Source organism: Triticum urartu, chromosome 1A (genome assembly GCF_056163025.1).
Source record: "Triticum urartu cultivar PI428250 chromosome 1A, HENAU_Tu73, whole genome shotgun sequence".
Classification (NCBI taxonomy): Eukaryota; Viridiplantae; Streptophyta; class Magnoliopsida; order Poales; family Poaceae; genus Triticum; species Triticum urartu.
The window spans coordinates 546,213,155-546,231,102 of record NC_141873.1 but is presented as its reverse complement, the minus strand read 5'-3'; the positions used below and the strand labels follow the sequence as shown (position 1 = coordinate 546,231,102).

General features: G+C 49.6%; 1 protein-coding gene across 1 annotated transcript; it reads left to right on the top strand.

Moving 5' to 3' along the window:
• The first annotated feature begins 9,706 nt into the window (after positions 1 to 9,706).
• On the top strand, positions 9,707 to 15,383 carry LOC125538462 (BTB/POZ domain-containing protein At2g24240-like). The gene is made up of 2 exons (XM_048701747.2): positions 9,707 to 10,183; positions 14,715 to 15,383. Exons 1-2 carry the CDS (start codon positions 9,707 to 9,709, stop codon positions 15,381 to 15,383), a joined length of 1,146 nt encoding a protein of 381 aa, XP_048557704.2.
• Positions 15,384 to 17,948: the final 2,565 nt, after the last annotated feature.

The window sequence follows — 17,948 nt, the reverse complement described above, 5'->3', positions numbered from 1 at the left end:
AACCATCTATTGATCAACGAGCTAGTCAACTAGAGGCTTACTAGGGACATGGTGTTGTCTATGTATCCACACATGTATCTGAGTTTCCTATCAATACAATTCTAGCATGGATAATAAACGATTATCATGAACAAGAAAATATAATAATAATCAATTTATTATTGCCTCTAGGGCATATTTCCAACAGTCTCCCACTTGCACTAGAGTCAATAATCCAGCTCACATCGATATGTGATTAACACTCAAGGTCACATCCCCATGTGACTAACACCCAAAGAGTTTACTAGAGTCAATAATCTAGTTCACATTACCATGTGATTAACACTCGATGAGTTCTCGGTTTGATCATGTTATGCTTGTGAGAGATGTTATAGTCAACGGGTCTGAATCTTTCAGATCCGTATGTACTTCGCAAATTTCTATATCATCTTGTAGATGCAACTACTACGCTACATTTGGAGCTATTCCAAATAACTGTTCTACTATATGAATCCAGTTTACTACTCAGAATAATCTGGATTAGTGTCAAAGTTTGCATCGGCGTAACCCTTTACGACGAACTCTTTTACCACCTCCATAATTGAGAAAATTCATTAGTCCACTAGTTACTAAGGATAACTTTGACCGCTGTCCTGTGATCCATTCTTGGATCACTCTTGTACCCCTTGACTGACTCATGGCAAGGCACACTTCAGGTGTGGTACACAGCATAGCATACTGTAGAGCCTATGTCTTAAGCATAGGGGACGACCTTCGTCCTTTCTCTCTATTCTGCCGTGGTCGAGCTTTAAGTCTTAACTTCATACCTTACAACTCAGGCAAGAACTCCTTCTTTGACTGATCCATCTTGAACACCTTCAAGGTCTTGTCAAGGTATGTGCTCATTTGAAAGTACCATTAAGCGTTTTGATCTATCCTTATAGATCTTGATGCTCAATGTTCAAGTAGCTTAATCCAGGCTTTCATTGAAAAACACTTTTCAAATAACCCTATATGCTTTCCAGAAATTCTACATCATTTCCGATCAACAATATGTCAACAACATATATTTATCAGAAATTCTATAGTGCTCCCACTCACTTCTTTTGGAAATACAAGTTTCTCATAAACTTTGTATACACCCAAAATCTTTGATCATCTCATCAAAGCATACATTCCAACTCCGAGATGCTTACTCCAGTCCTTAGAAGGATCGCTGGAGCTTTGCATACTTGTTAGCATCTTTCAGGATTGACAAAACCTTCCGGTTGTATCACATACAACCTTTCCTCAAGAAAATCGTCGAGAAAACAATGTTTTTTTGACATCCTATCTGCAAGATTTCATAAATAATGCAGTAATCGCTAATATAATTCCAACAGACTCTTAGCATCGCTACGAGTGAGAAAGTCTCATCGTAGTCAACTCCTTGAACTTGTCGGAAAACATCTTAACAACAAGTCGAGCTTTCTTAATGGTGACACTTACCATCATTGTCCGTCTTCCTTTTAAAATCCATATGTACCTAACAGCCTTACGACCATCAAGTAGTTCTTCGAAAGTCTACACTTTGTTTTCATACATGGATCCTCTCTCGGATTTTATGGCCTCGAGCCATTTTTCGGAATCCGGGCCCACCATCGCTTCTCCATAGCTCGTAGGTTCATTGTTGTCTAGCAACATGACTTCCGAGACAGGATTACGTACCACTCTGAAGTAGTACGCATCCTTGTCATCCTACGAGGTTTGGTAGTGACTTGATCTGAAGTTTCATGATCAATATCATAAGCTTCCACTTCAATTGGTGTAGGTGCCACAGGAACAACTTCCTGTGCCCTGCCACACACTAGTTGAAGAGATGGTTCAATAACCTCATCAAGTCTCCACCATCCTCCCACTCAATTCTTTCGAGAGAAACTTTTCCTCGAGAAAGGACCCGATTCTAGAAACAATCCCTTATTGCTTTTGGATCTGAGACATGAGGTATACCCAACTGTTTTGGGTGTCCTATGAAGATGCATTTATCCGCTTTGGGTTCGAGCTTATCAGCCTGAAACCTTTTCACATAAGCGTCGCAGCCCCAAACTTTTAAGAAATGACAGCTTAGGTTTCTCTAAACCATAGTTCATACGGTGTCATCTCATCGGAATTACGTGGTGCCCCTTTTAAAGTGAATGTGGTTGTCTCTAATGCCTAACCCATAAACTATCGTGGTAATTCGATAAGAGACATCATGGTATGCATCATATCCAATAGGGTGCAGTTATGATGTTCGGACACACCATCACACTATGGTGTTCCAGGCTGTCTTTGTTGTGAAACAATTTCCACAATGTCTTAATTCTATGCCAAACTCGTAATTAAGATATTTATCTCTATGATCATATCATAGATATTTTATCCTCTTGTTACGATGATCTTTCAACTTCACCCTGAAATTACTTGAACCTTTCAATAATTCAGACTCGTGATTCATCAAGTAAATATACTCAACATCTACTCAAATCATCTGTGAAGTAAGAACATAACGATATCCACTACACGCCTCAGCACTCATTGGACTGCACACATCAAAAATGTATTACTTCCAACAAGTTGCTTTCTAGTTCCATTTTACTGAAAACGAGGCTTTCAGTCATCTTGCCCATGTGGTATGATTTGCATGTCTCAAGTGATTCAAAATCAAGTGAGTCCAAACGGTCCATTTGCATGGAGTTTCTTCATGCATATACACCAATAGACATGGTTCGCATGTCTCAAACTTTTCAAAAACGAGTGAGCCCAAAGGTCCATCAACATGGAGCTTCTTCATGCGTTTTATACCGGTATGACTTAAGTGGAAGTGCCACAAGTAGGTGGTACTATCATTACTATCTTATATCTTTTGGCATGAACATGTGTATCACTACGATCGAGATCCAACAAACCATTCATTTTAGGTGCAAGACCATTGAAGGTATTATTCAAATAAACAGAGTAACCATTATTCTCCTTAAATGAATAACCGTATTGCGATAGACATAATCCAATCACATCTATGCTCAACGCAAACACCAAATAACAATTATTTAGGTTTAACACCAATCTCGATGGTAGAGAGAGCGTGCGATGCTTGATCATATCAACATTGGAAACACTTCCAACACATATTGTCAGCTCACCTTTAGCTAGTTTCCGTTTATTCCGTAGCTTTTATTTCGAGTTACTAACACTTAGCAACCGAACCGGTATCTAATACCCTGGTGCTACTAGGAGTACTAGTAAAGTACACATCAACACAATGTATATCCAATATACTTCTATCGACCTTGCCAGCCTTCTAATCTACCAAGTATCTAGGGTAATTCTGCTCCAGTGGCTGTTCCCCTTATTACAGAAGCACTTAGTCTCGGGTTTGGGTTCAACCTTGGGTTTCTTCACTAGAGCAGCAGCTGAATTGCCGTTTCATGAAGTATCCCTTCTTGCCCTTGCCCTTCTTGAAACTAGTGGTTTCGCCAACCATCAACAATTGATGCTCCTTCTTGATTTCTACTTTTGTGGTATAAAACATTGCGAATATCTCAAGGATCATCATATATGTCCCTGATATATTATAGTTCATCACGAAGCTCTAGCAGCTTGGTGGCAATGACTTTGGAGAAACATCACTGTCTCATCTGGAAGATCAACTCCCACTCGATTCAAATGATTGTTGTACTCAGACAATCTGAGCACAAGCTCAACAATTGAGCTTTTCTCCCTTAGTTTGCAGGCTAAGAAAATCGTCGGAGGTCTTATACCTCTTGACGTGGGCACGAGCCTGAAATCCCAATTTCAGCCCTCGAAACATCTCATATGTTTTGCGACGTTTCAAAACGTCTTCGATGCCTCAATTCTAAACCATTTAACATTACCGAACTATCATGTAGTCATCAAAACGTGTATGTCAGATGTTCGCAACATCCACAGACGACGTTCGAGGTTCAGCACACTGAGCGGTGCATTAATGACATAAGCCTTCTATGAAGCAATGAGGACAATCCTTAGTTTACGGACCTAGTCCGCATAATTGCTACTATCAACTTTCAACTAAATTTTCTCTAGGAACATATCTAAACAGTAGAACTAAAGCACGAGCTACGACATAATTTGCAAAAAACTTTTGACTATGTTCAGGATAAACAAGTTCATCTTATGAACTCCCACTCAGATAGACATCCCTCTAGTCATCTAAGTGATTACATGATCCGAGTCAACTAGGCCGTGTCCGATCATCACGTGAGACGGACTAGTCAACATCGGTGAACATCTTCATGTTGATCGTATCTACCATACGACTCATGCTCGACCTTTCGGTCTTCTGTGTTCCGAGGCCATGTCTGTACACATGCTAGGCTCATCAAGTCAACCTAAGTGTTTTGCGTGTGTAAATCTGTCTTACACCCGTTGTATGTGAACGTTAGAATCTATCACACCCGATCATCACGTGGTGCTTCGAAACGACGAACTTTCGCAACGGTGCACAGTTAGGGGGAACACCTTCTTGAAATTTTAATGAGGGATCATCTTATTTACTACCGTCGTTCTAAGCAAATAAGATGTATAAACATGATAAACATCACATGCAATCAAATAGTGACATGATATGGCCAATATCATATTGCTCCTTTTGATCTCCATCTTCGGGGCTCCATGATCATCATCGTCACCGGCATGACACCATGATCTCCATCATCATGATCTCCATCATCGTGTCTTCATGAAGTTGTCTCGCCAACTATTACTTCTACTACTACAGCTAACGGTTAGCAATAAAGTAAAGTAATTACATGACGTTTATGTTGACACGCAGGTCATAAATAAATTAAGACAACTCCTATGGCTCCTGCCGGTTGTCATACTCATCGACATGCAAGTCGTGATTCCTATTACAAGAACATGATCAATCTCATACATCACATATATTATTCATCACATCCTTTGGCCATATCACATCACATAGCATACCCTGCAAAAACAAGTTAGACGTCCTCTAATTGTTGTTTGCATGTTTTACGTGGCTGCTATGGGTTTCTAGCAAGAACGTTTCTTACCTACGCAAAGACCACAACGTGATATGCCAATTGCTATTTACCCTTCATAAGGACCCTTTTCATCGAATCCGATCCGACTAAAGTGGGAGAGACAGACACCCGCCAGCCACCTTATGCAACTAGTGCATGTTTGTCGGTGGAACCGGTCTCACGTAAGCATACGTGTAAGGTTGGTCCGGGCCGCTTCATCCCACGATGCCGCCGAATCAAGATAATACTAGTAACGGCAAGCATATTGAACAAAATCAACGCCCACAACTACTTTGTGTTCTACTCGTGCATAGAATCTACGCAATAGACCTAGCTCATGATGCCACTGTTGGGGAACGTAGCAGAAATTCAAAATTTTCCTACGTGTCACCAAGATCTATCTATGGAGAGACCAGCAACGAGGGGAAGGAGAGTGCATCTACATACCCTTGTAGATTGCTAAGCGGAAGCGTTCAAGTGAACGGGGTTGATGGAGTCGTACTTGTCGTGATCCAAATCACCGATGACCAAGTGCCGAACGGACGGCACCTCCGCGTTCAACACACGTACAATCCGGTGACGTCTCCCATGCCTTGATCCAGCAAGGAGAGAGGGAGAGGTTGAGGAAGACTCCATCCAGCAGCAGCACAACGGCGTGGTGGTGGTGGAGGAGCGTGGCAATCTAGCAGGGCTTCGCCAAGCACCACGGGAGAGGAGGAAGAGAGAGGCAGGGCTGCACCAACGGGGAGAGGAACTCATCTCGTCTGTTGGGCAGCCCCAAAACCTCCACTATATATAGGGGCAAGGGGGAGGGGAGGCGCCCTAGGGTTTCCTCTAGGGGGGGGCGGCGGCCAGGGCAGATGGGATCTCCCCCTTGGGTGACTTGGCCCCCAAGCCAGGAGGTGGGAACCCTAGATAGGGCGCCCCAAACCCCCTGGTCACGTGGGAATAGGTGAGGGGGGCGCACAGCCCCTTAGTGGGCTGGTTTGCCCCCTTCCCTTGGCCCATGAAGCCCCCCAACACTTGCCGGGGCTCCCGAAACACCTTTCGGTCATGCTGGTCATCACCCGGTACCTCCGGAACACTCCCGGACTCAAAAACCCTTCGTCCAATATATCAATCTTTACCTCCGGACCATTCCGGAACTCCTCGTGACGTCCGGGATCTCATCCGGGACTCCGAACTACCTTCGGTAACCACATACAAACTTCCTTTATAACCCTAGCGTCATCGAACCTTAAGTGTGTAGACCCTACGGGTTCGGGAGACATGCAGACATGACCGAGACGTTCTCCGGTCAATAACCAACAGCGGGATCTGGATACCCATGTTGGCTCCTACATGTTCCACGATGATCTCATCGGATGAACCACGATGTCAAGGACTCAATCAATCCCGTATACAATTCCGTTTGTCTATCGGTACGATACTTGCCCGAGATTCGATCGTCGGTATCCCGATACCTTGTTCAATCTCGTTACCGGCAAGTCTCTTTACTCGTTCCATAACACATCATCCCGTGATCAACTCCTTGATCACATTGTGCACATTATGATGATGTCCTACCGAGTGGGCCCAGAGATACCTCTCCGTCACACGGAGTGACAAATCCCAGTCTCGATTCGTGCCAACCCAACAGACACTTTCGGAGATACCCGTAGTGTACCTTTATAGCCACCCAGTTACGTTGTGACGTTTGGCACACTCAAAGCACTCCTACGGTATCCGGGAGTTGCACAATCTCATGGTCTAAGGAAATGATACTTGACATTAGAAAAGCTTTAGCATACGAACTACACGATCTAGTGCTATGCTTAGGATTGGGTCTTGTCCATCACATCATTCTCCTAATGATGTGATCCCGTTATCAACGACATCTAATGTCCATGGTCAGGAAACCGTAACCATCTATTGATCAACGAGCTAGTCAACTAGAGGCTTACTAGGGACATGGTGTTGTCTATATATCCACACATGTATCTGAGTTTCCTATCAATACAATTCTAGCATGGATAATACACGATTATCATGAACAAGGAAATATAATAATAATCAATTTATTATTGCCTCTAGGGCATATTTTCAACATCTGGATGCTGGGCGGCGGCCTTGGCGGCGGGAGGCACGATGTTCGTCGGCAGAACTTGCGCCTCGGGTGCGGGCGAGCGGCCATGGCCACACGGGTGGGTGGTCGCTGGTGGTTGGAGGTGCTAGGATGCGTTGGAGGGGTGGGCGTGTCGGGGTTCATCACTTGCCCAATCTTGTATTGGCCGACGGCGGCGGCGTCCGTGGACACCGTATCCTTCATGAAGGCTCCGTCGCGGTGCCCTTACTCCTTCGAGTTGCTCCGGGTGAAAACTCGATCTTTGGGATCGGATGGTGGCGGCTATCAGTGGTTGTTCCCTTCTAGGAGGCACCATCTTGGAGTCCTTGTCCCGTCGTTTTCCGTCTCACCTCTCCTCAGAGGCTTGGAGGTCTCTGTTGGCTCCAAGCGGTTCATCCTCGCGCATGTGTAGTGGCTTGGTAGTCGTTGGGGTGGTGTGGCGGTGCTCAACACCTTTGTATCTTGCCTTGGGTGTGTGTGTCGTGTGCGGTGGTGGCGTGAGTTTGTATCGTGTCGCTTGTGTATCGTGCTTTACATATAAAGCGGGGCGAAAGTCTTTTTCGGTAAGTGTTAGCAAATAAAGTTAGTCATACGCTAGTCCAGTTGGGCCGATCTTTGCCTAAAACTGCCTTTTTTTGCGGGTAAAGATTGGCCTTTTGTGTCAACAAGACTGTAATGGTTGTGGTTGACTAATGAAAATTTTCCATTTGCAATTTTTTTTGAATTGGTAAAATGTCTTAGATTTAGGTAAAGAGGTAGTGTGTTTCAACCGCAAAAAAAAAGAGAGTGTGTGTTAGAAAAATTCAAGATTGGTAACTGTTACGTGATTTTTTGGAAGAGCGAATGGAGAAATAAAAGGAGTTTGATCCGAAGAGCATATTTTTTTCTTAGGAGAGAGATAACATGTACTTTTTTTCCTTGAAAAAATTAAATACACCTACTCTTTTTTTTTGAGCTAATAAATACTCCTACTCAGGAAGGTGACCAGTGTTGTAAAGGAGAAATGGGTAAAACCAGCTGGGGGATGTTTGAAATTAAATGTTGATGCCTCTTATCTTGCTGAGGATGGAACTGGGGCGACAGGTGCTGTTCTCCGAGACTCCTCGGGTACCTTCTTGGCTGGACGTTCTCGGTTCATTCCCTATGCTGCTTCTCCTTCAAGATAGTTTACTGCTAGCAAATGAGGTTGGCTGTAATCGTCTTCAAGGAGAGTCTGATTGCATGGATGTTATAGATGCATTGTCTGGAACAAATCAGTGATATGACCAAGCAGTTCCGATTTATGCATCGCGCACGGAAATTGCTCGAGATATCGGTTTGGTTAATTTTATGCATTGTCATAGGGAAGCTAATGTAGTGGCGCATGAACTAGCTAGGTTTTGTTTTTCACAGAAAGTTAATTGTATTTGGCACGAGGCCCCTAGCTTTATTCTGCAGTTTCCGTTGAACGATGTAAACTTTTTTTTAAGTAATAAAATGTGCCATGATGGCTTTCCCTAAAAAAATGTTTGTATATTTATCGCTTGGGCCAAACTGATTTTTTTTCCAGTGGCGGCCCAAGACATCGCTGAAGGGCCTGAGTGGACTGAAGCTTGACCCTACACTCGCTGCCGCCCCCCACTCCTCCAGCGCCGCCTCCTTCCCCTTCCCATCCAGCCACTCCAGCTCGCCGCCACCCTCCCAAATCCACCGCCGCCTCCCACCTCCCTCATCATTCCGGCGCCGCCCCGTCGACGTCCCGCCGCCCCCTCGCCGTCCAGTCACTCTAGACCCTCTGGACGTCCAGCAGACCCCGTCGCCGTCCAGCCACTCCAGCGCCGCCTCTCTCCCCATCGACCGGCCCCCCCCTCGTCTTCCAGATCCGCCCCACCGCCTCGTCCTCCTGTTCCCCTCCCAGTCCGGCGCCTCCCAACCAACGTGCATTGCTCAAGCAATACACATAAAAAGGTAGCAGCCGCTTGTACACTTCTCTCAGTACGGGTGTCGAAACCCTAGCAGTAGGAGAGAGTTCACTACTAGCAGCAATGGTCATTGTTTAGTACTAAGATAAGATGCACTATATGTAGTTGCTGTCCATTGTTGACACTTCTCTTGAGATTAAAAAAATGCTCTCTTTTTTCGTGTCCTTTTGAAAAGATTGGGGTACAGCAACCCTGGAGACTGTGATTATTGTATGATTCTGTTCAAAATCCATATAGTTTTATGATCCCAGTGCAAAGGAATTTACATTTTTAGTTGCCATCTGTCTATGTAGTGTGCTGTGAAACTTTAAGTTTGCACTAGGATGCACTATATTTGCTTGCTGTCCGTTGTTGTCACTAATAGAGCTGCGATGCACATGCAAGTTTCTTACAAATTGTTGTCATTGATAGAGCTGTGAAACTGTGATGCATATATGTATGAATGTAGCTACTGTACCTATGCATGAATGTCTCATTGTTTTCTTTTTATTGAAGGTCTTACAAAATCAGTAAGGTGTGGCTCAACAAAGCCGAAGTTTGAGAAGTGGCAGTGCAGCAACGCAACCCTCTCCATTGACACAGGTCCACTGCACGCGGAAGTCTTGTACACACAGCCGGCAATGTGCACGCCACAACCAGCCGCCGGCCGCATCCGGCTGAACGTCGGCGGGCAGGTGTTCGAGACGACGGCTGACACACTCACAGGCGCAGGCGAGGGAACCATGCTCGCCGCCATGTTGGAACCCTGCTGGAACGCCGGCGCCACCGGGGGCGTGCCCGAGTACTTCATCGACCGCGACCCGGCCTGTTTCGCCTCGCTCCTCGACATGCTCCGCACGGGCGAGCTGCATGTCCCGTCTGCCATCCCGGAGCGGATGCTCTTCCAGGAGGCGTCCTACTATGGCCTCCTTGACCATGTCCGCGCTGCTCGCATCGGTGAGCTCAATCTCTACAGGGTCCGGCTGGCCGCTTCCGTGCCGCCGGGGCGTAGGCCAGTGGCCTGCCCGGCCGTCCGTGCGGCGCCAGACGGGGGGTGTTGCGTCAAGCACGACCCCATCGTGCGGGTCTACAACTGGATGCTCGAGGAGCGCCAGCCAGTCTGCCTCATGCCTGTTGAGCCGGTCCGCGATCTGTCTACCTCAGCGACACCACGCTCCTCGTTGGGGGCCGCGGCATGGCAGCTTTCTCCGTGCTCACCGGTGTTGAGCGTACGTTGTCTACCGCACGTGTATAGGACTTGGATCTGTATTTATACCGTTGTATATCTCTCTCTCCTCCTTGTATATTTATACATCTTAGGAGACAAGTAGAGGCCGGTCCACCTTGTATCTATATATGTGCGTCATGCACATGATCAATGAATTATCGATGCATGCAATCCCTTCTTTCCAACTAACATGGTATCAGATAGCATGCCGATCTCTTTCCTCGCTTCCGCCAAACCCCGTCGCCGCCGCCCTACAGCCGCCGCCGCCGCACCTTGCTGCGCCGCCGTCACCGCCGCTGTACCACGGCCGCCGGCGCCACCGGGGTACTACCCCCTCCCGCCTGCTCCGCCCGCACCTCCCGCTCCGCAACAGCAGCATCAGGGCGGGGGCGGCAGTCGCCGTAACAGGCGCCGCGGGGGCGGGGGCGGCGGCCGGCCCCAACAGCAGCAGCAGCACCCGGGGTTAGGGGGGGCTCAACGTCATCATCCGCCCCCCCCCCCCCCCGCCGCCTTGATCGGTCGGCACCAACCCATGGACCGGGGTGGTCCATGCCTACCACATGCCGGTGCCGCGGGCCACGGGCATCCTCGGCCCCCACCCCACCGGCCCTCAGGCACACTACGCCGCCACCCCGTACCAGGCAGGAGGCCCCGGCTACGCCGCAGCCCCGTACCAGGCCGGCTACCCGCCGGCGCCCGCGCCGGTCGGCCTCCCGCCGCAGGGCGGCTATGTGCCGCCCCCCGCGCCGCTTCAGACCGGGGGCTCCTCCCTCCCGCCGGCTCCGTGGGACCCCACCCTCCTCGCCGCGCTGCACTCGGCACCGTCTCCCTCCAACTATGGAGGTGGCGGTGATTGGTACATGGACACGGGAGCTACCGCCCACATGACGTCGCACCCCGGTAACCTTGTCTCCTCCTTCCCAGTCACCACTTCGAACCGTATCACCTTCGGTGATGGTTCATCCGTACCCATTACTCATGTTGGTCATAGTTTCTTTCCCTCTACTTCTACGCCTATTCACATGTCTAACGTTCTTGTCTCACCTAACCTAGTTAAAAATCTTGTTTCTGTTCGTCGTCTTGCACGTGACAATCCTCTCACCATTGAATTTGATGGTCTTGATTTCTCTGTGAAGGACGCCCGTACACGGATGGTGCTCCACCGATGTGACAGCCCCGACGACCTGTATCCGGTGCACACCGCCTCCACCTCCACCGCCACCGCCCCAGTCGCTCTCGCCGCCGGTGTCGACCTTTGGCATGCACGTCTGGGTCATCCCAACTCCACCGCCCTTCGTCATATTCTCAAGAGTTTTTCATTTTCATGTAATAAGTTCGACGAGCACACCTGTCATGGTTGTCGTCTCGGCAAACATGTCCGTCGACCGTTTAGCGAGTCCAACACTATTTCCTCTTTTCCGTTCCAGTTAATCCATAGTGATGTTTGGACATCTCCGGTTGCGAGCAACACGGGCTTCATATATTATCTTGTTTTACTTGATGATTATTCTTACTTTGCGTGGACGTTTCCACTTCGCCGCAAGTCCGATGTCCTTCCCACTCTCACGGCTTTTTACTCCTACATCACCACTCAGTTCGGGCGCCCTATTCTCGCCCTTCAAACCGACAACGGAAAAGAGTTTGACAACGCTGCCACGCGTCACCTTCTCGCCTCTCACGGCACTACCTTCCGTCTAACATGCCCATACACATCCCAGCAGAATGGCCGTGCCGAGCGGATTCTTCGCACTCTTAACGACTGCGTCCGCACGTTGCTGTTTCACTCCAACGTGCCCCCTCGGTTCTGGCCCGATGCCCTTGCCACCGCCACTCTTCTAGTTAATATTAGACCGTGTCGTCCTCGCAGGAACTTCACCCCACACCAACTTCTCTTCGGTTCTCCCCCGTCCTATGATGGTCTTCGCATCTTCGGATGTTTGTGTTATCCTAGCACCACTGCCACCACACCCCACAAACTCGCTCCTCGCTCCGTAGCATGTATCTTCCTAGGCTACCCTCCCAACACCAAAGGTTACCGGTGCTACGATCCCGTCTCCCACCGTGTCTACACCTCCCGACACGTGTACTTTGATGAGCGCAGTTTTCCTTTTCACCAGGTATCTCCTGCAGAGGACTCGGCGATCTCGGACACGGACCCGGTGCAGCCCCCGGCGCGGCCCCTTCTGGCCCCGGCGCGGCTCCCGCAGGCGCAGGCGCCTCCAGGCGCGGACCCGGTGCAGCCCCCCGTGGCGGGCCCCTCGGTTGCGGCCCCCGCGGCGGGCCCCTCCGCTGCGGCTGGCCCCTTGGCCACGGCGCCGACGCAGTCCTGCATGGCCCCGGGTGGCTCTTCGGCTTCCCCCGCGTCGGGTGACGCGGCCCGCCTCGTCCCGCCCGGCCTCGCTGCGACGCCCCGCCTCGCTGTGACGCCAGGAGCGGCGGACCCTCCACCAGCTCCGTCCATCCCTCCTGCCGCGTCCGGCTCTCCTGCTGGCATGACGACGCGTCTCGCGCCGGTATCCACCGCCCCAGCCTGCGTTACGGCGCTGATGAGTACGCATGCACGATGTCGACATCATCCTCTCCACCGTCGCCCATACCCTCATCTGCTCGCGGCGCCCTGCGTGATCCGCATTGGCTTGCTGCGATGCGCGAGAAGTTTGATGCGTTGCAGCAAAACCGGACGTGCCATCTTGTGCCGCGGCCCCCTCACGCCAACGTCATCAGCGGCAAATGGGTGTTTCGTCATAAGACCAACCCGGATGGATCTCTCGAGCGCTACAAAGCTCGCTGGGTGGTGCGCGGCTTCCGCCAGCGCGCCGACGTGGACTTCACCGACACCTTCGCTCCGGTTGTTAAACCGGGCACGATTCGTACGGTCCTTCAGCTGGCGATCTCCCGTGCATGGCCCGTGCACCAGTTGGATGTCTCAAATGCATTCCTGCACGGCCATCTCATGGAACGGGTCTTCTGTGAGCAGCCGACCGGCTTCGTCGACGCCGAGCATCCCGACCACGTCTGCCTGCTCTCTCGGTCTCTTTATGGACTGAAGCAGGCCCCCAGGGCTTGGTACCAGCGGATGGTTGGGTTCTTGCAGCAGCTTGGGTTTTCCACAACCCGCTCCGACGCATCACTGTTCGTCTATCATCAGGGCACTGCCACTGCGTACCTGCTGCTTTATGTGGACGACATCATCCTGACGGCATCCTTGCCTGGGCTTCTTCAGCAGCTCATGGCCCGTCTTCGTGACGAGTTTGCCCTCAAGGACCTGGGAGCGCTGCACTACTTCCTTGGCATTGAGGTCGTTCGACGTGCCGACGGTTTCTTTCTGCACCAGCAGAAGTATGCTCATGAGCTTCTCGAGCGCGCAGGTATGCTTAACCGCAAAACCGCGCCCACGCCTGTTGACACTAAGGCGAAGGTTTCTGCCTCGGAGGGCTCTCCTGCTCCGGATGCGGCGTTCTACCGCTCCATCGTCGGCGCCCTGCAGTATCTCACCCTCACTCGGCCTGACTTGCAGTATGCGGTTCAGCAGGTGTGCCTTCACATGCACTCCCCGCGTGACTCCCATTGGACTCTGGTGAAGCGTATTCTTCGGTACATACGCGGCACTATGACCATGGGCCTCACCCTGACGGCTTCCTCCTCCATCGACATGGTTGCCTACTCTGATGCTGACTGGGCTGGCTGCCCCGACACGCGTCGCTCTACGTCTGGCTACTGTGTCTACCTTGGGCCTTCCCTGATATCGTGGTCGTCCAAGCGACAGTCCACGGTCTCTCGCTCGAGTGCCGAGGCGGAGTATCGGGCGGTGGCTAATGCCGTTGCTGAGTGCTCTTGGCTCCGTCAGCTTCTTCAGGAGTTGCTTTGTGTGGTCCCCAAGGCCACGATCGTCTACTGTGACAACGTCTCTGCCGTATACCTCTCCGCCAACCCCGTCCATCATCGTCGTACGAAGCACATTGAGCTCGACATTCACTTCGTACGTGAGCAGGTGGCTCTTGGGAAGGTTCGTGTTCTGCACGTTCCTACCACTCAGCAGTTTGCCGATATCATGACTAAGGGACTACCGACCCCAGCCTTTGAGGAGTTTCGGTCCAGTCTCTGTGTCTCCGGCGACGCTTCGACTGCGGGGGGGTGTTGAGCGTACGTTGTCTACCGCACGTGTATAGGACTTGGGTCTGTATTTATACCGTTGTATCTCTCTCTCCCCCTTGTATATTTGTACATCTTGAGAGACAAATAGAGGCCGGTCCACCTTGTACCTATATATGTGCGTCATGCACACGATCAATGAATTATCGATGCATGCAATCCCTTCTTTCCAACTAACAACCGGCAATCTGAGTCACCACTTCCGCATAGCGCACGAGGGCAAGAAGACGGCTCCGCTTTTTAACGCGAGGGCGCTGGCCTTTGACCAGCAAACAAACGTCTTTGCTAGCTGCAACAACTCGGGCATAACTCAAGGAATTGGCTACGGCATCGGTGTTTGGGACTGCATCACCGGCGAACAGACAAGCTCTTTCTTTGACCCGAAGTATGTCGACGCTCTGACCGACGCCAGCAAGCTTCAGTGGCTGGCAAGCACCAACGCCCTCATGGCTGTCAAGGCGTGCTCACCGAAAGATGCTTTCTCGCCGTCTTCCATCACTCTGGTGGATTTCCGGGATATGAGTGTTGTGTGGTCATGGTCTGCCGGCAGCCGGAGATGGAACGAAAGGCGTGTTGCCGATGCCGTCGTGATGGAGGACGAGAGGTCGGTCCGCTTGATCAGCCAGGACCATGATCTCGGGTTCCTCGACATCCGTTCTCGGGGCTCTGTCCAGGAGCCGTGGACATATTGTAACGCGACGACCCCGACGTGCTATCCGAAGCTCGCCGTGCACGGCGGACTGCTCTTAGCGTCCAAGGATGACAGCATCTCGGTGTATGGCGGCCCAAATCATGACCGCCTGAGGCTGGCGCTGCGTGGGAGCCAAGGCGGTGGCGCCATTGCCGACTTCTCGGTTGGGGGCGACCGTCTCTTCCCGGTGCATCATGAGGACAACTTGCTGGATGTGTGGGAGACACTGCCACCTCCCATCGCCTAATATTTAGGCTATCGTCATTGATCTACATTCGTACCAGTCTACCGGGGCTTGCATAGTGAGCCGGCTTCAGATCGTAATATATATATATTTGTGCTTTGGAGGTGTACTGTGCTTTCGTGATGAATTGCTGGGTGGTTAGTTGTACGTCTGAGCAGAAGATGAACTGAGGTAAGATGAAGGGTTTAATTTGAGTCGCACCTGCTTAATTAGATGAACTGAGGCAAGATGAAGGTAGACCTCACTTGCCAGCGCTCCCCTATAACTTGTGGGTCCTAGTTATCAGCACATTGAGAATTAGATTTTAAGAAAAATAATGACAAGTAGGATTTGATCACCCGTGAGCGAACCTATTTTTGCTTCTAATTTTATTATCTGTTACTGAAAACTAGGACCTGTTTTTTAGTTTCATATTATAACAAAATCAAAGTTGGCAGCATCAACGTAAATGCAAGATCCTGTCAATATCTCCCCTTCAAGGACTCTTTCACCTGGTCTTTTAATGAGCAAGCAGGTATCAATGCACAGATCAAGGGACTGATATATTCCTTAGAAGACCTTGAAATCCATTTTATGGAGTGCAAAATTATTAGCTTCCATGGAGTTCAAAAATTAAGGACCATCAAGTTAATTAGCATCACCCAACCGAATCAGTGGACCTGGATATAGTCACAATCCGAATAAGACCTTGCATTCCTAGGAACACACTTGAAAAGTCTTAGGCCTGTGGCTAGTACAGTATTGTTTCAGGACTGGGAATGCTTCTAGGTGTGATTCCTCTTCTTCAGGTTTAAGATGGACTCCACCGCCAGCAGGAACAGTCGTCATTAATGTTGACGCTGCATTGTTCCAAGCTTCACGTCGGATGGGGGTTGGTGTAACGATCCGAGACCACAACGGCAACTGCTTGTTTGCTTGCAACGAGCGACTTCTGGGATTTGTTACGCCTGAAATTGCTGAAGCTTTGGTGACCCGTCGTGCTGTGACCCTTGCTCAGGAAGAGGGCTTCACAAAGGTAACTGTGGCTTCTGATTGTCTCTCTGTTGTTCAACGAATCCAGTCGTCTGTTCAAGACCGCTCCAAAGTCGGCATCCTGGTCAGCGACATTAAGAAAATTGCGACTGGTTTCCTTGAGTGTTGTTTTATTCATGTTAATCGTTTGTCAAATGTCTCGGTACATACTCTGGCTCGCTATTCTGAGCACTCTGTTAGCTCTGTCTACCGCAATGTAACCCCGGATTGCATCCGGGAGACTCTACGTACTGATGTTATTTAGTCAATGGAGTGCCGTATTTGAATAAAAAAATATAATGAAGCAAAAGTCTTGCGTGTACCACCATGCCCAGAAACAAAATACACACCTCCCACTGAAGCATCAATGGCCTGTATAATTTCATTGCAAACAACCCCTTTGTCATGATTTAGCTTCCCCAGGAACAATTCTGCTTGGACTTTCAACTCGGCCTTGTTATATTGCAATTCATGGGCTAGCAATTATAAAAGTCCTGGTTGGCTAGTACAGTACTGTCCATGATGATAAGTTAAAAGACGCAGGTGATGCTCCATTTTTTGAAAACAACAAGTATATGATCAAGTTGGGCTGAATAGAGTACCAGGAACTTGTGAGCATCTACACAATATTATCATGCAGCGCTCCAATGTCTGGAGTACCAGGAAATCTGTTAATTAAACAGAGGTGACTTAGAGCCTGTTCGGAATCTCTCCATTCCACCAAATCTGCCCCAGTATTTTTGGCCGTGGAGCTCGGTTTTAGCCACTCCGTGAAAATGAGCTGCATGCTGTTCCGCTCCGCTCTTTTGACTCCATGAAGTTGGTGCATTCGGCGCCCGGGAGCAGATCTGAACAGGCTCTTAATGTACTGTTTTATCCACTATTGCATCACATCACGACTCACAAATGACGCAATCCATCTACAAGACGATGCTGCCAGGTAATAATGGGTTCACCGCCAAAGGAAAAACTGTTGCACTGTCCATCAGTCAGCTGAGAACAAATCAAACAGATAAGCTTTACAAATAGGATCAAGCGAGCAACTAACACAGCACAAATCAAACAAAACAGTTGCACAGAATTCAGGACTCTTGGTAACCAGCCAGCAACGAACATCCATCGCAAAAAAGGAGAGCGAGCGACTAACACGGCACAAATCAAACAGACAAGCTTTACAAATAGGATCAAGTCACTCCATATCTCCAGCATCGTGTCTACTGCTCTGCCCCCACGTCTCCTCACTAGTGACAGCATGAATCACAAAGATGCACCGCCAGCAAACTGACAGTCCGGACCCACGTAAAACCTAGCAATCTGTCCGGAAGCTCACCGGTTTTCCTGCCCGCATTCGTGGCCCAATCATGCCGCCCAAGGAGCCTAGCCCCAGCTATTAAATATATCCATACGTCGAGGGCCAAACCCTAGCCGCCCACATTCCCCTCTTTTTCCCCTCACATCCGCTTCGCCACTGCATCCCAGTCCGTGTACGAGCTCACTGTCTTCCATGATCCGCAAGGTCACCCACTACAAGACGCTCACTTTGGAGCGCTACACAGA

Coding starts and splice junctions, on each gene's coding strand:
- LOC125538462 (XM_048701747.2), top strand. CDS start 9,707: ATGTGCACGCCACAACCAGCCGCCGGCCGCATCCGGCTGAACGTCGGC. Junction 10,184..14,714: donor TGCTCGAGGAGCGCCAGCCA/GTCTGCCTCATG, acceptor GCCTTTGACCAG/CAAACAAACGTCTTTGCTAG.